General features: G+C 38.7%; 1 protein-coding gene across 6 annotated transcripts; it reads left to right on the top strand.

Moving 5' to 3' along the window:
• The first annotated feature begins 322 nt into the window (after positions 1 to 322).
• LOC148873723 (uncharacterized) lies at positions 323 to 19946 on the top strand. Of its 6 annotated transcripts, none has more exons than XR_016107297.1 (10): positions 323 to 838; positions 8924 to 9058; positions 9396 to 9584; positions 9936 to 10000; positions 10130 to 10287; positions 17988 to 18136; positions 18219 to 18365; positions 19466 to 19545; positions 19731 to 19822; positions 19906 to 19946. XR_016107297.1 is itself a non-coding variant. In XM_088970246.1 (9 exons), exons 1-9 carry the CDS (start codon positions 491 to 493, stop codon positions 19735 to 19737), a joined length of 1278 nt encoding a protein of 425 aa, XP_088826372.1. In that variant the 5' UTR covers positions 323 to 490; the 3' UTR covers positions 19738 to 19946. The 6 variants fall into 6 exon arrangements, 4 of the variants coding, with proteins under 4 accessions (XP_088826372.1, XP_088826254.1, XP_088826438.1 ...); XR_016107344.1 differs by having other exon boundaries at positions 18219 to 18315; XM_088970246.1 differs by having other exon boundaries at positions 19731 to 19946.
• Positions 19947 to 27031: the final 7085 nt, after the last annotated feature.

Here is a 27031-nt window from a genome sequence, read left to right on the forward strand (position 1 = left end):
ACATGTTACACGGCAAAATATCCTACTTCCTTTGGTGGGAGTGGGACCATATATATTATGGGCAACAAAAGTCAAATCCGACTCCATATGTAGGCCCCCTTATTGAGATAGCAGACACACCATGATCCTGGAAACTCCCATAAATATTAGTGTATTCTATCGTTTCTTTCCTAGGACGAGGAGCAGGCAACGTAGCCACGTAGTTGTCTGCAAAAATATTAGTGTATTCTATCAATTCCCTCAGAGGTTCCAATCGGACAGATTGAACTGCAGAAAGTCAAATCGTGAGTCAATGAATCATCTGTATTGCCACTGTCACTCTACAAATTTACATTTGTACTCCCCAGAAGGCCAGAACTTTAAAAAAAGTAGTAGTAGTAGTAAGCATTAAGCATCTGCCATTTTTATTTTATTTATCTTCACACATTCGTCGACCTTGAAGAATCTCTCAGTCTGATCCTTTCAACTTCCCAGTTTAATTCTGAAATCAATGGCGAGGCGGTCGCATGTAACGGAGCTTGGTTGCATCGCCTGCGACGAATTGGCCGAATTGGGCGCCGGCAGGGAAGGATGGCTTGTTGACAACCCAAACATTCTTTCTGCCCTTGACGCCCACTCCCTCGCTCTTGCCAATCATTCTGTTATTCTCATTCTCGGTTGGAGCTACGACGACCCATCGAGTCGTCCAGTTAAGATCCGACCTTCTTTGACGCCAGTCGAGGGAGATATCACCGCTATCGAGTGGCTCGTCTTTGATGACCTCCATGCTCTTGCCGTCGGAACTTCTAATGGGTATCTTATCATCTACTCATTGGAATCTGATCTGATTCATAAACAGGTACTGCATTCTCCAATTTGAAATTTATTTTTTCCTCTTTGAACGAACTCCTCACTTTGTAAACCTGCAGATTCTTTTGCATATACATCCTAGAGACTGGTTGAATCGAAAAAAGTTTTGGTTTTGATATTTTAGAGTATCCAATTTATATGTTTTCTTGGGCATAAAGGGCATAGAATCAACTTACTCCGACTTTGACACATTTGATTGAGCCGTAAGGTCTTTAACTGTACTTCTATTTTGTTGAATATTTGGGAGAATTTTCTAGTAATTGAATGCTAGAAGTTAGTTTTCCCTTTTTTGGGTCAAGTATTGGATGGATAGATACCAGTTACGACTATAATTTCACACCGTTGAACGGCCGTATGATAACAGCTGAAGTGGTTAAACTGAAAAGCTTATTGCTTTCTCTTTGAGTGGATAAGTTTTGGGGTTGTGAGCTCCTTAATGGCTGAAGCTGAAGTTGGTATACCCTCGAATAATTTATTATTTAATGATTTTATCCACTAAATGAGTCGTTCAGTTCGGCAACTTCAGCCATCATCAAACAGCCAGCACATTAGGTATGAAGGTCCCTATTGGTTCGAAAATGAAGTGAAATTTCTTGTGATATTTTCTTTCTCTATCTCATTGACAATTCATGGTGATTGGTTACCCCATTGAGATGAGAATTTTAAATTAATAAGTTGCAATACTAGGGAGAATTAGATTATGACTGAGAGATAACTTCAGGCCCGGGTTCAGAGTAGCATCATCATGTAATTAAATAGGGGTGAGTTGATTGAGGCAGTTTGTTATTTGCACAATCATCATTGCTTTATTATGGCACTGGTGCCAAAGTGTCTAGGTGTCCGGTATATATATTGATGTCTGGAAATCACAGCATGGAGAAACTGACATAAAAAGCTATCAGAAATACATAAATGATTTAAGGATTTACTGTAAACAGAATATAAATACCGAAAAAGGATGGGAAATAGCCATACACCTTAAGAAGTATAATTACTAATGATGCACTTTTTCCAATTTTCAGTTGAGAAGTATAACAAAATGAGCATAAGGATTGAAGAAAAACATGGAAAAAGAAGATAATATAAATAAAAATAGTAAGGAAACTATGATAAAGAGGGGGAGAGAGGGTACTATGCAAATTAGAAAATGTTGAAAATAATAAAAAGAAATAAACATGGGAAATGGAGGGAGGTAGAGAGATAGATGACTAACCAAAGGAAAAAGGAACAAAGCTAAAAGAAAGGGAATACAAATACTATCACGCTCTTTGCTCTTACCTATTAGTCTGTAATTGTTTAATGTATATGACTATATATAGAGTTATGATGCCATCAGGTAGCATGTTTTATCAAAAGAGAAGTAGAAATTAGAAAGAATAAAAAGTTGATCTAGTTGGCTTTATTTAAGAAAGGAAAGGGGAAAAGTTAGCAGTATAACCAGGATACCTGGAAACTGTAGGGTCTATCTGTGCTGACTCTTGGACTGCATACTAACACTTGGAACTTGGGATAAAGTTGGCAAAATCTGTTTGCAGTTGGTACTTTGTGCTCTTAGATGATGTGTCATGAGGACATCCAGTAAACTTCCAAAACTTTGACTTTGCAAATTTTTCTTTGATTTTTTTTATCAGTAACAGTGAAATTTTATTAATGGTAAAAACAAGATTACAATGGGATGGAGCTAAAAAGTCTTAACTCCAGTTATCCAAGAACTTTTTGATCTTGTAGTGATTACAAAACAACCCAGAATAATGTGTCTCTATTTACCCCTTGCCTAGCTAGATCGTCAGCTAATGCATTTGCACTTCTCTTAATCCAATTACATTGAATTTTCATGTCCTTGGTTAACCATTTATATTTCCTCTCTTCATTGCTGTATTTCCACTGAAAGAATGGTAGGATCCATCTAATGGACGCCATAAAGGTTGCGGAATGGGTGGGCGAATTTCAAAAATTTCCTACCTTCTCTCAACTGGGAATCATATTCCCTAAATTTAGAATACAATATTCAAGGATCCTACTTGAACCATAATCAAACCAGATCTGTACTAAAAGATAAATGGGAGGAATATACCTGATCCGGAGAAGCAGTATCTCCCAAAGTTGGTGTTCACGCCCAAAAAATGCTCCAAGATCTGTTCCTGCTGAAGATGACACAGTTGTGAATGGAACAGAACCAGCAGGGTGCGTCCTACACACTGGATCCTTCACAAGAATCCTCTGGAAGTATTAAACACTGAATCTTTTTCAGTCTTTCTTGCAAGACTGATGTCAAGAACAGATTTCTTGACTTTCTTTTCTGCAAAGATCTAATCTTGCAATGGCAGATGGCGGCGGTAGGAGGAGATCTCCAAAACGAAAAAGGCTGAACTACTTTTTCTCTTTTTCTGGAGAGTATGAATGAGATCCTCTCTCAATTCGCAGGAGATATCCTATATCTTTTCAAGGTGGTTCGAAATCTGATATTTCTCTTTCTTGGTTAGGGTTTCTCCTCCTTTCTTCTTGATTAAGAATCCTCCAAATTAGGAGTTATCCCAATCCAAATCAGTATTTGGATAGGGGATAATCTTAATCCTATCTGCAGATAAAATTAGCTTACTCCTGATCTTATCAGGAGGTTACCAGATTCAAATCTAATTTGAATTTGGTCTCCAAGAGTGGATAAGGCTAAAGGCCCAATCCTTTTACTAACATTAATCTCAGATTCGCCCCAAGGATGGGTGATCATATCAGCCCACCTCGAAATGGGCTTCTGGCCCATTAAGTGTTCAGTGTCTAATTACATTCCAATCTGCTGCCCAGTTGGGCTTCTTTATATGGCGTGGGACCCAAGCATTGATCTACACACCAGTCACATGGGTTTGGCCCAGCCTTTAATACAAGGCCCAGCCGAATTCACTGAAAAAACTCAATGAACCCCTTGAGTCCATCATATGGACCCTATGGGCCCAACACTTACATTAAGTGGTCCCTGGGCCAAGCCATCTTATAAAAACCCAGGGACTGTGGGCAGGTGCAAGATTAACCCATCAGGTATTATCCTCAATGGTCTTACACTTAACCTCTCAGCCCTTAATGATCAAGCACTACCCGACAAGAGAGGACCTCTCCCTCGGCTGCAAGGAACAGTGCCGCACTCTCCTCTCACATGGATCCCGGGAATTAAAACCATTTGCAAACAATTCGAAACCGTACATATATATAAATATATTAATTTTGCAAAACAAAATTCCAACGATTGAAATCAACTGCCGGCAGTTTGGTTTCCATCAGAGAGAGTGCATTCCCGATCATTACCCTTTGTCCGACAAAGTGGCTGATTCTGTCACTATGATCACCCACTCAGATGAATTCTCAAACTGCCCCAACATACCCAGGTTTTGATCCCCGCTAAGGATCTCACTGATTGGCATATCAAAGGCAGCCTGATCCAACACCTAGTGAAATGTCATAATCGAGTCTAGGGGTCAGGTGTAACTTTCCAGTTTTGCCCATCTATCTCCAAGGTCTAGGGCAATACTGGAAATCTGGTCCGGTTCAAGGATTCAAGTAATCCCATACTGCATGTGCCTCGGGTCTTACCCTGATAGCTGAGACAGGCCATCCCAACACTTGGTGGCACACCAGCATCAACCTTGGCAGGATAAATCTCCCCAGATTTATCCAACGGCTGTGAACATTTAAAACTAACACGAGTCTCTATAAATGTCCAGTTTTAGGGTTTTACACAGAATTAAACCAAACAACATGAATTAAACATGCATATTATTTATTTCCACTAAATAACAAAAGTACATCAAAACAGATTGAAGCTAAGGGCATACAAAACTGTCTAACATCCACATCATAGCACTGTCCTCTGTTAGCTGTTTCACCACCATTGCAGAATCACCTTCTATAACCACCTTTTTGATCTTCATTTCCTTGACCCTTTGAATCCCTTCAATATCTCCAAGAATCTCAGCCCTCAATGAGTCTCCCACCCCAATCGGTCCAGAGTACATGGCTAACAAGTTTCCTGTTCTATCCCTTATCACACCTCCAATTCCAGAAGGCCCTGGGTTGCCTATGCTGCTACCATCAAAATTCAGTTGGGTGAATCCAATAGGTGGAGGACTCCAGCAAGCTTTTGATAACTTTCTACATAAGCCTGAATCTGCAATCTCCTTCCAATTCCTTAACAGCTCATCAACTGAGAACACTTTGAACATCTTCAGTGTTCTCAACCATTGTGTCATTCTAATGTGAATGCTCTCTATAATTTCTTCCACACCTCTCTCTTTACTTAAGAAGATCCTTGAGTTCCTCTCCTCCCACACTGTCCAACAAACTGCAGCTCTACCACACCTCCACATGATTTTAACCCTTTTAGTTGGCCAATTATGCATGGAAGAAAACAAGCCTGGAACATTCAAAGGGGGGGTCCACCTGCATCCAAACAAAGAAGTAAACCATACCCAAATAGTTTTAACAAACCGACAAGAAATTGGCAAGTGATATCTGGACTCACCGTCAGACTTACAGAGAACACACCAATGAGGAGACAAGCAGCTGCTGGGTCTTTTCCTTTGAAGTAGATCCCCTATATTAAATCTTCCCAAGAAGGCTTCCCAACAAAAACTCCCAACCTTAGGAGGTATAGGTTGACACCACACTTCTTTAACAAGGAAAGAAAAGCCAGCGGGATGAGAGGGTAACAGTGCTTTGAAAAAGGAGGCACAAGTATAGGAGCCCGAGGGAGTGAGTGTCCAGATTCTGCTATCTGCTTTAGATGGCTCAATAAAGACTCCTTCAAGGATAGAAAGTAAGGCTATGGTACAGGCAAACTCTGTGTCCCTAACACCTCTTCTCAAGCTTAGATTCCAACCAAACCCAGAGGGTGAATTAGAAGGAACAATAAAGGAAGAAATTGGTTCATTCTTGAGGGAGGACAAAGCAAAAAGGCCTAGAAATTGATCTTTCAGAGGGGAGTCCCCAACCCAAACTTGTTCCAAGAATTTGATAAGGTTACCAGAATGCAAGTCATACCTGATCCATGGAGAGAATAAAGGCAAGATGGCTTGAATGACTCTCCAAGGGGAAGCTCTTGTAGCCCTTGCTAGAATTTCTGAATCCCAACCATTATCTGCCAGTCCATGTATACTTCCCACCACCTTAACCCACAACCTATCTTTCTCCAGTGAGAATCTCCATAACCATTTTCTTAGTAGGGCTAGGTTCCTAGTCCTAATATTACCAATACCCAACCCTCCCTCCACTTTAGCTCTACAAACCACCTCCCGTTTGACCCTATGGTCCCTCTTCTCCTCCCCCTGGCTCCCACAGAAAATCCCTCATTAGATTTTCTAACCTATTGGCCACCTTCATCGGTATCCTAAAAACTGGCAGAAAATATACAGGAAGGTTAGCCAACGTAGACCTAATTAGGGTGATTCTCCCTCTAGTTGGCCTACCTCTTTTCAAATCTCTCCATAACAGGGGCCCAGAAATCATCTCTCTGAGGATTATCTCCCAAAGGTAAGCATAGGTAGTTTAATGGCCAATTAGACACTGCACATCCCAAAATATCTGCAAACTCCCCCATCTCCCCTTCCCCCATATTGACTCCAACTATACAACTTTTTTCAAAGTTCACCCTAAGATTTTACATCTGTTCAAAGAGCTGTATAGAGAGTTTCAAATTTTTAATCCAATTTACATCCCCACCTTCGCAAAACAGAATCGTATCATTTGCAAATTGTAGATGTGTAAGTGGTACATTATCCCTTCCAACTCTCCACCCTCTTGTAAGTTTTTCTTTGATTTTCTTATTTAGGCAGTATTATAGTTTAGTATTTATTTACACCCCTTGTCAACATTAACAACTCCCTGTGCCAGGATTTCTAGTGCTTGAAACACTGATAATTATGGATACTTGAATAGTTGACATCCTTAAAACCCACTATGGTCAGAAAAGACTTCCACTTAATTTCCAACACTTTGACTTTCCAAGATTTTCTTATTTATGCAATATTTATGACCTCATCCTGTGTGCCAGGATTTATGGTGCTTGAGACACTGGACACTAATCAACATTTGAATAGTCAAACACCCTTAAGTTTACCATGATAACAGTGAAAGCAAGAGGGGGAAGATGGAAATCTCAAATAAAACCTTCCACAGATTTTGTGTGCGTGGAAAGGCAGTTATTTTAGTAAAGTTCTATTTCAGACAAACATTTGTGCTAAAATGCATGTTTGCTTACCTTAATTATGTATTTCAACATCTATGGTTATGAAGTGGTGCCTTGTCCCAACACTTTGTGTTTCATCTTACATGCTAAATCCTTGTAAAATTATTACTAGAAAGGATTAAAATATCAATATGACATGCCTCGTATCAGGCATATCATATTGGTATCGATGTATCCACTATATAGATACCCTTGGATACACCAATACACAAATATTTTGAAAACTTCAAAAGGTCTCAGACCTCTTCTGGGACCTTCTCATTATTAAAAAAAATAAAGAAATAAAATAAAGAGTATCAGCCATATCAATACACACCAATAATCCATGATTACTAGGTAAATAATAGAAAATAGAAGAAAATCATGGTCTCAAACTTTGTGGGTATGTTTTAATGGGAGCGCCAAGTGGTAATATGTCATGTTAATGTCAATTTTGGGAGTTATCAGCATTTTATTAAAATTAATTGTAAAAGCCAATGAGAATTTCTAAGTCTCAATAGTGCCGGAACTTGTAGGTCTTGACTTTTGACTTGTCTTTATAGCACAGGCAAGAATGATCAATGATATCATTGATGAGAGGGGATTTGATATAAGTTGAAGGTTTTGAAAAAATGAGGACAAAAAAGGTTGTTGGTTAAAGCTACTAAGCAAGGATTTCATGACTCATGCTTCAATGGAAGACATGTTCCTGGTTAGGTTGGAACAACAGAAACAGAACACATATAGTTGATCCTAAATAGCAAGTATAGTGGTGAAACTACTCTACACTTACTAATCTCCTGTCCTTTAGTAGCCTTTAGAATTTGGGAATATTTTTTTTAACCTTTTTGGTGCAGGTGGTCCCTGCCCATTGACTTGGTTAGTCTTTACAATAAGGGGGAGGTCCGGGAGGATTTTCGGAGATGCATTAGATCTGCCATTCTTTGGGTGATTTGGGAAGAAGGAAATGGTAGCATTTTTAAGGAAGAGACTTATACAGCCAAAGACTTGATTGAAAATATGGCAGTTAAGTTAGGTAGCATTTTGGGTTAAAGCAACAGCTGTCTTTGTCTCTTTGAACCTTATCTGGTGGATGATATAATTAAAGGTTAGCAGCAGATTGCTAACTCATCTTAGACAAAATCTCTAACAGTTATTACAGACACACCATAAGAGAATCAACCTACTTAGCAAGGGAGCTGAGAGCCACATTAAGCTTAATTAGTTGAACAACCAATAGCATGGCTGATGTGTTGCTAAGACAAGGGGCCGGCGGGGAGCATTTATTTTGGGGGACTACAAGTGGAGGACAGGATAATGCTGAATCTTAATTAAAGAGATTTTTTTTTCTTTTTTTTTTTTGGGGGGGGGTTGACAGGTTGTATTCCTTGTACATATTCTCTATTCTATACCACAATTTAATAAAAATTTCAAGTTATCCATAAAAAAGCTTATATTGGTGATGATGCAACACATACAAGCACGACTGCATATCTGAACTAATGCATTTATTATAATGAAGTTGTAAGTAGTCCTTGTGAGATTTTTTTAGGATGCTGTAGTTTTTAGGCTGTTGGATTTCACTCTCTGCTGATTGCTGTTTCCATTCCCCAGAGTTTACCATCTAAAACTTCTTTTTCTGGAAAAAAAAAGCTTCTTTTTGTTTGAATATGCATGAATTTTCATATTATGTGGTCTAGTTTCTCTACTCCTGATAATTATCTTTTATAATTTCTAAGTTTGTTCCCTGGAATTTTTTAACATACTACCATGAAGTGACCATTCAAAATAATTTAAATAAGGTCCGCATAAGCGCATTTTATTCTACCCGGAAGTAGTGATCTTGGAGTTGTGGATGTACAGATGATATATCCTGAATGTATACGAAAGCTACGAGTTCATGGAACCAAGAGTGGTCTTACACAAGAAACATCCTCAGAGGAGGTTTGTATTGTTATGGCAGATGTAATAGCACGTTTTGATGGATCAGATATTCGGGTATGCTATGTTTCCTGTTGTTTGTACTGAGGAAGTTCTATAAAATATCATTAACTGCATCCTTGATAATTAGTTTCATTGTGGTTGCTAATAGGCACCATAATTAATTCACTAAATCTTTTAGAGGAAGAAAATATCATTACTTAGGATTTGGGAATTACTTTTGAAGAAAATCATTAAGCTTAGTCTTCCCACCCCAACCTAAGAAGGGAAACAGAAGAAAAAAAAAGGTGAGGACAGGGTTCCATTCAATTCTCTATCTTCTTTGTATTAGTTACTAGTGATTTTCTGGGAGCTATGTGGAACTGCAAAACTAACATGGTCCATGCACTTGTAGAAATTGCTGCAGCGATGGTTTCAAGAAGCAAGGTCACAATTTTGGGATCAGAGATGGAAAAAGAGTGAGACAAAGGATCTTAGAAATTCATATGGGAGAGTACCATATCAGCTATGGAATGTTAGCAAGTATGGCTCAACTGTTGATGCAGCAATCACTGGGATAATGCCGCCTCCACTGATGGAACTTTCAGGTGAAATATATATATATATATATATAGTGCATATGGCCATTGAAAAGACGAGGCATGTTTATATTGCTAAGCTTCTATTTTACCACTTTGTCAATGTTTTTAAATGAATCTAATCATTCATTAGTTTTCTACACTGTGCTTTATCATGACAACCCTGTACTTCTATTGACTGCCATGAGTATGTCAATGTATCTCAATGAATATAAACATTCATTAGTTTTCTACACTCTGCTTTATCATGACAACCCTGTAGTATACTATCTAGTGCAGTTGCTGCTAATTAAATGTTTCTAATGAAAACTTTCTGAAGCATTCTGGTTTTGAATTCAGCTGCTTTTATTGTTGGGCAGTCAAGTCAACGCTACTACTGTGCAGTTACTATTGGAGGTGATGCTGTAATTTCGGCTTACAGGTTAGTGTGGCACAATTTGCAGTGTGTATTTGGTCTTTTTTCTACTTTTACTTTCGAAACTTCCGCTTTCATCTATTAGTACTAAATTGATTTACTTTGAATTTTAACTTGCATTTTATTTGATTACAGGCTGTCCGAAGACAGAAGCAGGTCTATACTTGGAGCTTTTCTGTCGAAAGTCATGCCTACTACATTTTCCACAATTGTTTCTTTCTCTAAAATGATTTGGCAGAGTGACCAAACTTCAACAACAAATTCTGAAGTGCAGCCTCAGCCATTTGCTAGAGGTGAAGTCAATTTACAAATTTACCATTATCTCATCTGCAAATCTTGCTACTATCAATTAATTAGCAGCAGATTTGCAAAACTTACCATTTATATCATTGTAAGTCAACTATTAAGAGTCAAAGATTGCATTAACCTCTCAAATATGCATTTCAACAACGAAATCTGAAGTGCACCCTCAGCCCTTTGCTGGAGGTGAAGTCAGTTTACAAATTTACTATTATATAATGCTTCCTTCACAATAATCAATGAACTAGATGTCCATGAAATACCTAATTGAGAGGTAAGTGCAATCTTTGACTCTTAAGAACTGGCTTACAAATTCAATCTGTAGAAAGGTTTGCAAATCTTCTGCTACTCTATTTCAGTTCTTCCCTATCCTATTATTCTACTTCATTCTCCGTGCTTTTGTCATTTAAAAAAATGATTTCTGTTGACTTAGATTTGAACTCTGTGATGTGAATTAAAATTCTGACAACTGACAACTGTTTTAGGATAGTGCTGCTTGATATGCCATTTTCTATCTATTGGATGGTAGGTTGGTCAATATACATAATTGCTACTTATATCAGCATTACAAGCAACCACACACAAACATGATCCTGAAATGCTGATCTGTTTACAATTGTCACATGGGCATCCTGCAAATGTAGTAGCTATATTCAGATATGTCCTATGGTTCAGAGAATGGGTGCTTGCCTTTCAGCACTGTTGTCATACTTGTATCAGACTAATAGATGGACCATTTGGGCCAGGAAAAGCAGCCAAAATGGTTCTTAGAATGTTGACTTGGTCAAAGTTACTTCAAATACATGTATTAATAGGTTTTACAATATATATTCTTTCTACCTTATTTCAATGTGAAATAGCTTTAAAAGATAATATGGAGCCATTTAATATTTTAATAAATTTTATTTTTCACAATTTTTATTTGAGTGTGTCAATAAGTTCAATTGGGCAGTCAGACCATTCTACCTGTAAACCAGCAGCCAAAACAGTTTTATGTCCAATCTGGCTCTGACAACATGGGCCTTCAGAGACAGACTTTATTGAGACCGAATCAGCCCCCCACAACGTCCACACCTCCCGATGATGACATCATCATTCCTGGTATCATCATCGGGAGATGTTCCCAATACATGGCGGGGATGTACTGTGGGACATTGTGGGGGGCTGATTTTAACTCGACTTTATCTTGTGCAGAAAATGGTAGACGGATAGGAATGTGTTGGAGTAACATCATAAGAGGTTGTCTTTTGTGTGTTAGGTTCTACCTTAAAGAACTTTTGCATGGAAAAAAAATGATGTTATACAATCACCCTCATTCTCCAGTTGGTCATTGAGTTGGTTACCATCAGAAGAGCACATTGGATTACTACCATAAATGACTTTGCAGGGATATCAATGGGCTTGTTCATTAGGAATTAGTATTAGATTTCTAGATTAGCCCTTCATTACCCTGAGGTTGTGTGGTATTTAGCTTTAGAGTTTCTTGCACAAAAGTTGTTTCTATATAGAAGAAACCACTATAGGTATGTTCATCAGGAATTGGTATTAGATTTCTAGATTTATCCCTTCATCACCCTGAGATTGTGTGATATTTAGCTTTAATGTTTCTTGCACAAAAGCTATTCCTATATAGAAGAAACCACCATAGGTATGCAGTATGCTCCAAACAGCAACTGCATCTTCCAAATTCCAATTTACCTATGATAACTAATCTCGTTCCGTGGACACAAATGAACTAGGGCAATCCTGTTATTGATATGATCTAGGACATTATGATTGAAACATACAACACAACCTCAAAAGCATTCTAAATAGTGGGAAAAAGAAAGAAAGTCATTAAAAAGAGCTTATCTCTCCCTCCACAAGTGTTGGCCAATTTCAATTTTTAGGAGCAGAGTTTCTAGGGCTTTTAGTAAGAGTTTATTAGAGTTCGGTCTGCCTGTTAGACTGATAACAGTTAAGGAAAAGAGAGAAGAGAGAGAGAGAGAAAGAGAGAAAGGAGAAGAGTAGAAGAGAAGACAAGGAGGAAAAGGTCTGATTCGAATGAGAGAAAGGTCAACTCTCCCATTCGGCCATATTTGTTTTATATTACTAAAATATTGTGGAAAAGTCACATGTGCCCCTACTTAAGTTAGGGACATTAGATCTAACATAAACTTACACATCAGCACCCAAACATAAGCACAAAGACAGAAATACCCCTACATACTCGACACTAACACTCCCCCTCAAGCTGGATAGTATATTATATAATCCCAGCTTGTTACATACGTAATCCACTCTACCCCGACTTAATCCTTTAGTAAACAAATCCGCCCACTGGTTCCCTGTGTTGACATATGTAGTGTCTATCACTCCACTCAACACCTTCTCTCTAACAAAGTGACAGTCAACCTCTATGTGCTTGGGTCTCTCATGAAACACCGGATTAGAGGAAATATGAACTGCAGCCTGATTGTCACAATAGAGATTCATTGGAGTATCAATAGTGTATCCCATCTCCTGTAGAAGGTTCCTTAGCCACACTAATTCACAAGTAGTATGTGCCATAGCTCTATATTCTGCCTCTACACTACTTCTTGCCACAACTGTTTGCTTCCTGCTTTTTCATGTCACTAGATTACCCCCAAGAAAAGTGCAATAGCCTGTGGTAGATCTCCTATCAGATACAGAACCGGCTCAATCAGTATCAGTATATCCTTCTATTTCAAGTTTTCCACCACTTCTGTATATCAAACCACGACTAGGAGCCCCCTTTAAATACCTCACAATCCTTAGAACCGCATCCCAATGTGGAACCAGAGGTTTCTGCATGAATTGACTTACCACACTAACTGTGAATGAAATGTCTGGCCGAGTGATGGTTAAGTAGTTCACTTCACTCATATCACTGCTCAACTTAATGTTTGTTTCCATAGATGTTTCAGCTGGTTTAGCACCTAACAAACCTGTTTTTTCAAGTAAATCAAGAACATATTTCCTCTAACACAAGTTAATACCATGCTTAGACTTTGCTACTACTGTCCCCAAGAAATACTTCAATTTACCAAGGTCCTTTGTCTGAAAATATTCTTGTAGAAAAGTCTTCAACCTTTCAATGCCCATTTTATCATTTCCGGTAATGACAATATCATCTACATACACCACCAATAGGATCTTCCTTGTCTGAGAGTCATGACTGAAGATTGAATAGTCAACTTAGCACTATTTCATACCAAGCTTCTTTACCACCTCACCAAATCTGCCAAACCATGCTTGAGGAGACTGTTTAAGCCCATAAATGGCCTTCAGTAGTTGGCACACCTTACCATCCTCCCCCTGAGCAACAAACCCTGGTGGTTGCTCCATATAGACCTCTTGGAGCAGATCACCATGCAAGAAGGCGTTCTTGATATCAAGATGATAGAGGGGCTAATCATGCATCGCAGCAAGAGAAACCACAACACGGACTGAACCAATCTTAGTAACTGGGGAGAAAGTCTCTGTGCAATCAATACCATAGGTTTGGGAATACCCTTTGGCAACCAGTCTAGCTTTCAGCCGCTCTACACTACCATCAAGTAAGTACTTAACCGTATAAACCCACTTACAACCAACAGCCTGCTACCAGGAGGAATAGTGGTGAGTTCCCATGTATGATTATGGGCCAGAGCTGAGAGTTCTTCTACCATCGCATGATACCATCCTGGGGATAACAACAAAGGATAACAAAGAGATAATTTGGCAATGGGAAGCAAAAAGGTAAGTCAGTGAAACATAATTAGAAATAGGATGAAGAGTACAACTGCGTTTACCTTTCCGCAAGGCAATGAGAAGATCAAGATCAGATACTGGGGTTGAGGCTGGTTTGGGAACAACTACCGGATCTGTCGACGATGATGGAGCTAGAGGAGGAGCTGGTACATGTGGGCGATGTGTATACATGTGATGGATAGGTGGTCGTTCAACAGGTGGTGGCACCGGAGGCAAGGTCTTGGTCACAACTGGAACAAGAGGAACAAAATCCACAACTGGAAGAGGAAGGGGAGGAGGTGATGAAGAGGAAGAAACATCACCAGACCCCAAGAAAAATGGAATAGACTCAAAGAAGGTAACATCAACACACACAAAGGAACGTCAAGAGCTAGGATGATAACACTTATACCCTTTTCGAGTCTTGGAATAGCCAAGGAAGATGCACTTAATAGATTGTGGATCTAACTTGTCCTTTCCTGGCCCCAGATTATGAACGAAGCAAACACACCCAAAAACCCGAGCAGAAAGAAGAAACGAAGACAAGGTAGGAAACAATGTGGTGAATGGAGAATGACCATCAAGGATAGACGTGGGAATCCGGTTAATCAAGAAGCAAAAAGTAAGCACTGCATACTCCAAAAAGATTTGGGAATATTCATGTGATGCATGAGGGATCGAGCTGTTTCCAAAAGATGACGATTCATTCTCCCAGCCACCTTGTTTTGTTGTGGGGTGTAGGTACATGAACTCTGATGGATAATGCCATGTTGGTCTAGGTATTCTTGAAATGATGAAGAGAAATATTCACGGCCATTATCGGAACAAAAAATTTTAATGTGAACACCAAATTGGTTGCGAATCTCAGCATAAAATTTTTGGAAAATGGTAAACAATTCACTCATTTCTTTCATTAAATAGAGCCACATCATCCTTGAATAATCAACAAAAATTACAAAATATTTATATCCATTGTATGACATTACTTTATAAGGACCCCATACATCTGAATGAACCAAAGAAAAAGGACTCGACATACGGTTATCAACTCTAGGACTAAAGGGAACACGATGATGTTTCCCCAACTTATATGACTCACAATCCAAAACAGACAGATGGCTCAATGAAGGAACCAAAGATTTCAAAACTTTCAGTGAAGGATGATCAAATCGACAATGACATTGGAGAGAAGAAAGAGACGATTGGAGAGCTGTTGACGTACTTCCACCACCACCAAGATAATACAATCCACCAGCTTCATGCCCTCCACCAATCTTCATCCCCGTCTTGGGATCCTGAAAAACACACGAATAGGGGTAAAAGGTAATGAAGCAATTAAGAGACTTGGTTAACTTACTGACATAAGATTAAAAGGAAATTTAGGGACATACAAAACTAAGGATAAGGATACAGGGTCCATGTTAACATTACCAACACCACAAATGGAGGATGTGGAATCATTAGCAAGGGTAACAGATTGTGATGTTGGGTAATGAGAGAGGGAAGAAAACACACCTGGAGTTCTAGTCATGTGATCGAAGGCTCCAGAATCAATAATCCAAGGATTGGGTGTAAATGCCAGACAACCCATACTTGAAGATGTGGCCTGAACAAACCTCTTATACTCATCACGAGGAATACTCATCATCTCCTCCCCAGTATTATTTGTGGATGTAGAAGGTATCTGATCAGCTGAATGACTCTCCTGTCTGAAGCTATTGTCACTAGTCACGGCATGATTGGCCCAAGTTGAGGGTGGACCATGCAAGTCATAGCAATAATTAATGGTATGTCTATCCATACCACAGTGCGTACACCTCCTCAGACCTGAACTACGTCTTCTGCCACAGGCTCCCCCTGAATCTCGACCTCCAGTACGACCACCACCATGGTTATATGCAGGTCCACTACCACCACTTTGGCCATATGCCGGTCCACTACTGCCACTACGGCCAGACTGAGCTCCCCGAGCTCCACCTCTAACACCACGGCCTTTGGATACTACAAAGGCTGATTTATCAAAAACATTAGGGTTCTTGGTAGATCCAATGGAAATCCTCCTAAGTCGAGCAAACACTTCTTCTAAGGAAGAGAGAGTTGACCCTCCTAGTATCTGAGCCCGCACTGGTTCATACTTAGATTTCAGCCCCACCAAAAATTGAGTCACATCAAGTTGTTCCCTCTGTTATTGCTGAATTTTGACATCAGAAGTTAGGGGGTGATAAACATTCAATTCATTACAAATGTTTCTCATACTAGTATAGTACTCCTCAAGACTCTGATTACCCTGTTGTAGATTAAAGTATTCCTCATACAACTGATATATTCTGGTTGTATTGTCTTGGCCCGAACACAGCTTCTTAGCATGGTCCCACACTTCTTTGGCAGTATCAAGAAACATGAAATTTACACAAATCTTGGGTTCCATACTATTCCATAACCATGTGATAATCTGTGCATCTGCTTGCTCCCAATCATCATACTCATGAGAATCGGTGGAGGGTTTTTCGTCCATTATGTGTTTCACCTTCTTCTTTGCCTTAAGAAAGACTTCTACCTATTTAGCCCAAGTTACATAGTTTTCTCCATTCAGCTTAATGGAGGTCATTTGAACATTCAGGTAGTCAGTAGGAATCATCACATTAGTCTTGCTATCACTGTTGTCTCCCATTGCTGAATTCTGGTATTGCTGAATTCGGCACACAAGACCACACTACACATTGATTTCAGCACTTACTATTGCTGTAAACTGCACTCTTTACACCACAAACCCTACCTCATGACTACCTGAAACTTCACCACACTGTTTGAGGAACACTTCCCCTTCGAATCACACTGAAAAATGCACAAACCCTATCACACTACAATCTGAAATCCCTCCATACAGTCTGAAACAGACTTATCATTTGATTCACACCAAGAAAATGCATAGAACCTCTTGCCTGATCACCCGAAAATCAGACCACACAAGGCACCCACTGCACCACACGAATTAGCCCTCTTCTCTTCATCGATTAGGGGAGGGCTTCTTAGAAACCGCAGCAACTGACCACGAACACCACAACTGGAGGCATAGAAACCTCCAAGGGAAGAGGGCGATCACTCCTTTTCAGCCCTTTCCCTTATCTCCAACTGATGGCGAAGAAAGCAAGAGAAAACCCTAGACTGGGTGCGCAGAGAACAAAATTCTGGGCAGATCCGATTTGCTCAGTTTAGCTCTAATACCATATTAGAGTTCGATCTGCCTGTTAGACTGATAACAGTCAAGGAAAAGACAGAAGAGAGAAAGAGAGAAGGAGAGAAAGGAGAAGAGTAGAAGACAAGACAAGGAGGAAAAGGTCTGGTTCGAATGAGAGAAAAGTCAACTCTCCCATTCGGCCAGATTTGTTTTATATTACTAAAATATTGACATGTGCCCTTACTTAAGTTAGGGACATTAGATCTAACATAAACTTACACATCAGCACCTAAACATAAGCAAAAAGACAGAAATACCTCTACATACTCGACACTAACAGAGTTGAATTGTTTTTCTTTTGTTTTGAACCTTTTGATGTAGTAGTAGAGGGTGAATCAGAGATAAGTTATTCAATGAATGAGTGGATCTGATGACCCTTGGATACTGTGGCTCACATCAGAGAGATTAGAGCATTGGCATCTAGATAGAACTTCTCATTCCACTAGGTGCCAAGATCAGCCAATGATCTGGATAGGGGTATAGTAAGGGAAGTGTGTTTTATTAGGTTTCCACCTTACTAGGGGACATGTAAATCTGATTTTGAATGCATTGATTTATAGGGATACATAATAGAATGTGTGATGGTATACACCCTTTTGATTCTTTCTTTTATTACTTGTAATATGATTTAACCTATGCTTGCTCAAATTGGTAGATATTGTGGCTTAAAGGTCAATATTTTTAGTTCACTGATTTATTCTTCTGATAATGATTTTGTGGCAGCATCTCCTTTAACATGCTTGAAGGATAAGCCAAGAAAAGGAGAGAAACTCACTCTATCACCTAGTGGCACATTGGCTGCTATTACTGATTCACTTGGTCGTATTTTGCTACTTGACACTCAGGCACTTGTGGTTGTGCGACTTTGGAAGGTTTTCTCACAGACTAATTGAGTTGAATATCCATGCATTTAATTCCTTTTCTTCTTGACACTGAACTTCATCTCTTTATCAGGGTTATCGTGATGCTTGCTGCCTTTTCATGGAGATGCTAGTTAATAGGGATACAGCATCATCATCAACCTCGGCTTATTATGAACACACAAAGAATGGTTATTGCCTCTGCCTAGCTATTCATGCACCTCGAAAAGGAATTATCGAGGTGCAATTTTCTTATACTCGTCTTTTTGTGTATATTTATTTGTTATCGTTGCAAATGTTTTCTTGATTTAGACTACCACAATTGGTTAAAATGTTGGTAATTCTAATCTTACTGCAAAATGAGACAATTCTATGTTTCCCAGAAATGACGAAGGTTTTTTTATTACTTTTAATTATGTGAATTTTATTTAACTAAATATTGACATAATTAAAACCATGCATTACTCCATACATGGAAGGATTCAGAGCACTCTAAAACCAAAAAAAAGAAAAGAAAAAAAAAGCTTTTAGAATTATTCCAAACAAAATGACTCTTTTATTTTAACTCTTCCATCATCATCATCATCATCATCATCACTCCATACGGAAGGATTCAGAGCCCTGTTAGTATGATGGATCCTTGTATTACATAAACTTTCTCATCATCGTCATCATCATCATCATCACTCCATATGTGGAAGGATTCATTGCCCTGTTAGTATGATGGATCCTTGTATTGCATAAACTTTATCATCATCATCATTTAAACCTTACCTCGCTATATGGGGTTGGCTACATTAATCCTGTTTCACCATTCTCTTCTGTTCAATGCCATATCTGTTGTTAAATAACGAGTGCCTAAATTATTTCTTATTACTTTGGTTTTACATTAACTTTCTAACATCACTAAAATCAAGGAATTTGGCATGTTTTGACACAGAGAACTAAGGCTGCAAGTAATATGGCATTCTTGTTAACTGCATTTGTTATGTTTCGCATTCTTCTTTTCCTTCATATTCTGCACTTATTTCATGCATGCTTGTACTTGGCCTATTCTCCATTTTATTTGCTTGTGCTGTCCACCTGCTTGACCAAGACCTTCTCAAGATTATTAGTTCAATGCTTCAACCGTTACTTGCAGCATGGATGGTGCAACATTTTTCCCTCTGCTTGTTTCTGTCTTTATAAATATAAATAAACTAATTGTACATACCTAATTTTTTATTTGAACTTACCTCTGTTCTAGGGTCCATTCTTTGTTTAAATAGCTATTATGGGTGCTTGTTTATATGGTTGCTTGTTTATATGAATGTTAAATGTGGTGTTCATGGCTTCATGCAGGTTTGGCAGATGCGAACTGGACCTCGTCTTCGAACCATTCAATGTGCTAAAGGGAGCAAAATTCTCCAACCTACTCATAGGTTTGGATCATCATTGACATCTCCATCATCTTATATTCCTCTTGAAGTTTTCTTGTTGAATGGAGATTCTGGACAACTATCAGTTCTGAATCGATATCTTAGTTGAGAAAAATAATATTCTTTACCATAATAGGTGTGTAAGTAATACTTACTTTCCTTTGCCAAAGCCATTTCCTTTTGTGCAGCATCTAACAAACCAGAAAGCTCCTGGATGTATCATGAATTTGTTTAATTATATTCTTCAATGGAGTCCAGATCTGATAGGCACAAATTCACAGTAAGTATACAATCAATTTGTAGGTCATTCATGCAATGATTTAAATATATTTGTGGACCAAGTGTACTCAGTGTGCTTACCAGATCCGGACTCTCTTCAATGTACCAAAAATTTGGCGGGTTCAGCTGGTGTCTTCTTATTTGCACGTGGAAAACGCTTTAACACGTGTTCAACACAAACTCCACAATTCTCTGGTCTCTGTCTTTTCCTGGTTGATGCATGATGTGTGCCTGTTGGTAACTGGATCTTTCAAATTCAAGCAACAAATTCAGCCAAACCTTTCGACCATGAATTCCATAAGTGTCAGGACGTCAGTTTCATACTTGAAGAAAGACTCTTAGGAGGGAAATTCCAGGAAAACTAATCAAAGCTAAAAAGGAGCAGTGGTAGGCAGGCCCCATGGCAGCTTAGACCTAGATGGCTAATTTTATTTGCAGATTTTCAAGGGGAGCGTAAGGGCATTGCAGGGTGCAATATAATCTTGGACCGACAAGCATAGGAAGATGGTCTTGAGTCTTGAGAGTGGCCACATCGAGTAAAAAATGCCCAACGTTGGGTTTTTTCTAAGAGCTTGGATGTAGGAAGCTAGGAATGGCAACGGGGTAGATTTAGGGTGGGGATCATATATCCCGACCTCTATTTTGAAACAAACCCCCCTCCCTAACTCCGGTCCTCACTGGGATCAAAGTTATCCTCCATCTCCGATCTCCGATAGAGACAGGTTTCTGTATGGACCCGAATACCTGAAATTTTTTAATTAAGAGTATTTTTTGAAATATATAATCTCGAGGTTGAGGTGGGAACTTCACTCCCCATCTCCAACCCCTTCCCCAGTCAGGGGTCCTTATTAATCCTCATCCCTGACCCCATCATGTTGGGGAGGCCGAGTACCCAGTGGGCAAAACTTACATCAATACTTGGATGGCTGGACCAACATTGGTTTGGTAGAAGGGGAAAATTAGGCCATGTTTGGTTCGCTGCCAGCGGCTTCATTCTTTTAATTCTTGCTGATTCTGGAAAAGAATGAGCAAGAATGAATGAGATATAGGTGTTTGGATATTCATTTCTTGCTGCAGAATTCATTATTCCCAGAATGAAGTTTGGGTCTGGGCAAAAATTTAACATTGGCTTGGTAGAAGGGGAAAATTAGGCCATGTTTGGTTCGCTGCCAGTGGCTTCATTCTTTTAATTCTTGCCGATTCTGGAAAAGAATGAACAAGAATGAATGAGATATAGGTGTTTGGATATTCATTTCTTGCTGCAGAATTCATTCTTCCCAGAATGAAATTTGGGGCACGAAAACTTTTCATGCCCCATCCTACCGATTTTTTTTTTTCGTTCGAGTTCTCGACTTGAACTCACGAGGGTTCTCTCTGTGCTGAGGTATCGAGGGTAACGGTGAGCTCGATCTGTTGAAGTCCTAAAGATAAGTTCGATCCAAAGAGCTCAAACCAAGGTAAATTCTCTCTCTCTCTCTCTCTCTTTCTGTCTCTTTGTTTTCTTCTTCTTCTTCTTCTTCATCTCCTTCTCAAGCTGCACACAGAAGATGTATATATCCTCCTCCTCCTCTTTCTTCTTCTTCTTCATCTTCTTACTCTGTTTTCCCCTTTTAGGTTGACCACCAATATCATCCCTGTAAGCACCAAAACAAAGCAGCATCGTTAAGGTATTTGAAGTTTTGAACAATTTTTGTCTCTTCATTATTTTCCTTATTGGTATTTGTGTGTTCGAATTATTATGGAATTTATACATTTTTTAAGTACAAATTGTTGCAGTTATTTTTCTTATAGCTTTGCTGTTTTTTTTTTAAGTATAATTTTTTATAAGTATAAATTATTGAGTTACTTTCCTTATTGCTTTGTTGTTATCGAAGTATAAATCCGACGGTCCGATTGAGGCATTTGATAAAGGCACCCAGATGGTGGGTTGCATTTGAATTGAGGTCTCTGTTAAGCTTCGCCAACTGAAGGGAGAGACCCTGCATACTATCCTGCTTGGCTCTGTTTGAGGATTAGGATTAGGTTTTTATCCATGCATCCATGGCTTAGTTAGTATGTAGGGGGCCACCCAATTGATATCTTGGTTGTATGGTTGTCAAAGTGTAGTTTATTTAATTATAAATACATATTTTGTGGATAATAAAGACAGTGAATGAGAAGCAGTGAGAAGGCTCCAGGTAGTTGTGTTGGTTTTTTCTTGTGTGTAGTGTAGGATGGATATGGAATTTATGGATCATGGATCACAACAATTCTGTGAAGCAGAGGATCACTGAACCAGGGCCGAGCAGTCCCCACTCCAACCCTAAACCTAATACTTTGAACCCTCATTTGACAAAAAACAGAAAGCTAGGCTGACCTTGCTGCACCATTAGCATGGGAACAACAGTCCTAGTCACCAAGGGAAAGAGATAGCCATAAGGAAATAAAGCTAAAAGATTGCTAGTCTGCGTCAAAGTTTATATAATAAAATTCTTCTTTGGAAGAAGAGAATGATCTCACCTTAATCAAATCCTACCACTCATCACTGTAATCAGTATGGAACCAGTATGTTTCTTATGAGCCAAGAATATAATACAAATTAATTGTACATAGGATGACCTTGCATAACCTGATGTAATACAGATTATATATCTCATTTTTCCAAAAAAAGCTTCAACCTGTAAGATTATTAAGGATTATTAGATATTTATAGTCAAATTTTTAGTATTTGACTCCATCATCAGCAGTAATACCAAAGACATCCTTCCAGCCCCCAGCAGGTGCAGAAGTTAGTAGGGTGGGATAGGGGCCTAAGTCCTAACCCACCCAGGCTCTGCCTATGTAATATTTACCATAGGCCTAAACCTCTAAATGCCCAAAGGAAGCCAAGTGACTGCAGAACAGCTCTTTATTGGACCACTGATTGTGTTAACTAAATTTTTTAAACTAAAAGATTCCCTTTCTACCTAAATGCAAGACTAACTTGGATTCCTAGGGATCTAAATCACATAGCAGATGGTTTAGCCAAATAGGGTGTATTTCTGGAAGAACTTTATAGTGATAGAATCCCTCTTCTGTAAGATTTGGGGTTCTACCCCTGCCATTCCTGCTTTAATGAAATTTGGGGATTCCTGTACTGTTTAATAACTTTTACACTTTCAATCCTTGCAATGCTGCTGAAACCTCACTTATTGAGTCATGTGCTTGTGGCCAGCTGGTCCTGAAAATAGCACTACTATGATGCCATGTGCATCTCTAAACTGTCCACCTATTCCTGAAGGGATTACCAATACAGCGACCATCAAACTTCAGCTTTATAATATGATCCCTACTAGGATTACATTGGACTCATCCCAGATTTCTTGCTGTTGAGAGGCCAGTCACCTATTACCAAGTATAGTAATATATTTTGGAGTTGCTGTTGCAATTCCCCTTTTGTTGGCTAGTGTGAGAAAACAGGTTTGAGTCTGACAGCGGCCATTTTGTGCAAAAAATGCCAAAGGTTAGGACTGAATCCAGTCTTCCCTTCCCAAGACCCAAGATAGTTGGACCAACACTGGGTAATGACCTTTTTATTCTAAATATCATACCTTTAACCTACAGTACAGTAAATTATCTACTGAAACATTAAATTCAAGGTAAATGTATCAAAACATAACAGTCTTCCCCAAGAGAGATATTCTCCTTTTACATTTCAAAATTAATTGGAACTTAAGAATATATACTGCACCAAGAGAGATATTCTAGTTATAAAAGAATTATACAGTTTAACTTTTTGGCCATATTAAGTGGCACGTGTCTTACCTCAGACCAGCTACAGAATGTCCAGATCCATTATTTGTTATAATGAACCTATAAGCACAAGAAAATCAAATGGAAAAACAAAGTGTTAGTGAAGGGGTATTTCGGTCTTTGTACCTGTTGAGAATGCTGATGTGTACTATTGTGTTAGTTCAAGTGCCTCTTACTTAAATAAGGGCACTTATGTCTTTTCCAATTATATTATTAATATAATAACAGGTCTGGCCGAAACTAGGGTTGATTTTTCCTAATTCGAACCAGACCTTGTCTCTTCTTCTTCCTCTTTCTTCCTTCTTCTTCTTCTTTCTTCCTTCTTCTTTCCTCTCTTCCTTCTTGCTGTTTACTTTACTTTTCAGCTAACAAACAAAACAGACTTCTAGGGCAGGCCGAACTTCAACACAAAGTTATGCCAACAATCTAAAATATGGAAAAAGAAATCCCTTTCTATTCCATGAGGATTGAGGACCACAATAGCCACATTGTGACTCAAAATGAAATCTGAGATGTCAACAAGGGGTTCACTGTGGATGCATGAAAAGTTCACTAGAATACATGAATTCATCAACATAGAGTTGTTATAGGCACACACTGCTGAATAGGGTAATTGAGTACATCTTTCACCTTATAGGCTTATAATATATCAATATAATCATCATACAAGAAAGAAAGAAAGAAAAAGTCTGTGCTCCTAATCAAATCTGCTCATCAGGTTTACTATTACCATTTACCAGTAGGATTGACTTGACAACAGAGAAAAACCATCAAATATGAGAGAATTAAGCAACAAATGGAGATTAATGAATTAAGATGATTTTGCAATTCAGAGAAAAAAAAATGAACAGTCAAAATCCATCCTTTACATTCATAAGTTCATTTAATACTTGCTTACAACTAATTGGTTCACCTTGAGAATTTGAATATTGCAGTCTGATTTATAAAACTAAATGTCAGGTAAATGAAGAGGCAGCATCTAAAAAATCTTCACATAAGATAACATAAGATGATATAGTTATAAATAAAATTTTATTGCACATAATATGAAATTCACAGACTTTGGTTGTATTTCCTGCAATTTCCTACTAGGTGGCAACCTAGCAAGACACACATACACAGAGGGAACTGATTCTAAAGCCATCTCCATAATGTTTGAGAAATGCCCATCGAGGTAATTCCAGGCACCAAAGCATGGTGTTTGATAGACAATTCCAGTAACCAACACCCATTAGAGATAATGATCTTCATAGACTATAGTGATGAAATAGCATCAGTTTTTTATCAACTTGTGACAGTTGATAAAGATCGAAATCTACCCAATTTTAACCATCCATATCCAGTTGTTTCTCGGTCTGATATGGCCAATTTTGGAGTACCTTCAGCTTCATCTTGGAGAAAACCAATGTGTAGCTTGAGTCAGAAGAATCCTATAGCAGTTGAAGCACTCCCATGTGTCAACCCATTTGCTCCTTTTGAGTAACAATTCCAAATCGTCACTTCAAGGCTCTGCGGTTATTGAAGACAAATGGCATCTTAATGGCAATTTGAGATTGAACCCAAATTTTGGAAGTGAAATATATCATAAAAGAAATGGCTTTTGCCATGGGTCCCAGTTGGCGTCCAAGCCATTACAGGTTTGTTCCCCTTCAGTTGGATTTGACTATCTGAACTGCAATAATGAGAAGGCATTAACTTCTGAAATTTTTGAAAACCATGGTTCTGTGAAGCATTACAAGGGTTCAGACTTCGTTGATGTTAGGACTGCAAAGGATATGAATTTTAATATGGTGCTTCCAAGTGGCTTCAAAGATACAGTGGTTCCCCAGCGAGATCTTGTGATTATAGATGGAGAAGGGAAGCATGAGGATACTCATCAAAAAAGGAAGCATGAAGATCCTTCAGCCGGCTTGCCTTGGCTTAGAGGAAAACCAACTTGCAATGACATGACCCCCAAAGCAAGGGGAAATTCAGAGAGAATGGGATTGGATTTCTTACAAGTCAATCATCAACACTTTTCTGACAAAGTTGAAGCTGGAAATGGTCCCGGTTTGCATTATGTACATGATACTGAGCCTAAGAGTGTTAAGGTGACTGACAGACTCAGTGATAAAAAGATCCTTGGTGTTCCCATTTTTGAAAAGCCATGTGCTTCCAACAACCATTCTTCTTTTCAGTTGTCCCCTGCCAAGATTAACCATTACCCATCTAATCTGTTCAAATTCATTTTAATTTAGATTGGTTTCAACCCAAACCTTTAACTGTCCAAATTGATTTTGGACTGGACGGCGTCCAATCCAAAACCGGTCCATTGACACTTACATATAAGAATACTCTTTCCCGGGGCTAACTTCTCTAATGCTGACAAATCAGGAACCATGAACACGAACCAAACAAATCATTGAATGGAGAAGTACAGGTACTACTAAGTACCCTAGGTTCCCCTGATCTCAAACGAAGCATGGGCCAGGTGTCTCTTTGATAATTCCAAAGGTTGGGGCTAGGCTTACATAGAGTTGGTTGAAGATGGACCCCCAAGTTATCCTATGGGAGGGCGGCACGGCACAACCCGCACTTTACATGGACCCTACATGACACATTTTACACCTCTAACCCTTATATTATTATTTTGATTAATAAAAAAATGAGTGAGAATGAAATTTATAATCAAATAGGTTAAAATTTTACTCTCATTCTTGCCGTAAAAAATCAAATTTTGGGAAAAGTGTTTGGTTCGTAACAATATTTTTTCATTCTTCCCATTTTTACTCATTTTTTTTCCATCTTAGAATTGAATGAGAATTGAACCATGGCCTTAATTTCCTCTACATGGGTTATTAGCTCCAGGGATAGCAAATGTCAGTGTTTGGTGTGGGTTTAACCTGATCTGTACTCTAACTCAAACCTGACCAAATCTGACTAAAGAAAATAGGACACTGAACCCAACCTGCTCTGTCCCATGATGATAGCCCTACATTTAAGTGAAGGCCTGTATGGAAACTGGTGTAAGGGTACATGCCATACACGTGCAAGTAAAGTATAAATGTATAGAACATTATATAATTAAGTTTAACTTTTTGATATGCGATTTTGAATTTTTTCACATTTCTCTTAAACTTGTTGACTTTTTAAAACCAATCCCTATCAGTAATTTCTATTGTCTAAAACTCACCTTCTGCTTAGATTTTCATTAGTCCACCACTAGTGATTATGAAAAATTGTCCACATATTTGTTTGAGTATTTTACATGATTAAGCTACCCCTAAATGGTCAGTCAAGCTTATTGACTATTTTTTAGAACAAAATTACCCCTGGCATGAGCCCGGGTCAGTGAGCCCACAACAATCAGGGGTAATTGTCAGCAGAATATTTAATAAGGTTGACTTTCAAGGGTAGCTTGGTCATGTAAAATACTTAACCAACTGTACAAGTGCAAACC

The sequence above is a fragment of the Nelumbo lutea genome, chromosome 1 (assembly GCF_056320005.1).
Source record: "Nelumbo lutea isolate HS-2025 chromosome 1, American lotus-T2T, whole genome shotgun sequence".
Classification (NCBI taxonomy): Eukaryota; Viridiplantae; Streptophyta; class Magnoliopsida; order Proteales; family Nelumbonaceae; genus Nelumbo; species Nelumbo lutea.

Excerpts from the sequence above, each read along its gene's own strand:
- LOC148873723 (XM_088970128.1), top strand. The coding sequence starts at position 491 with ATGGCGAGGCGGTCGCATGTAACGGAGCTTGGTTGCATCGCCTGCGAC. Across the intron at positions 9,059-9,395 it reads TTGATGGATCAGATATTCGG|AAATTGCTGCAGCGATGGTT; the intron begins GTATGCTATGTT and ends ATGCACTTGTAG. Across the intron at positions 10,001-10,129 it reads GCTGTAATTTCGGCTTACAG|GCTGTCCGAAGACAGAAGCA; the intron begins GTTAGTGTGGCA and ends ATTTGATTACAG.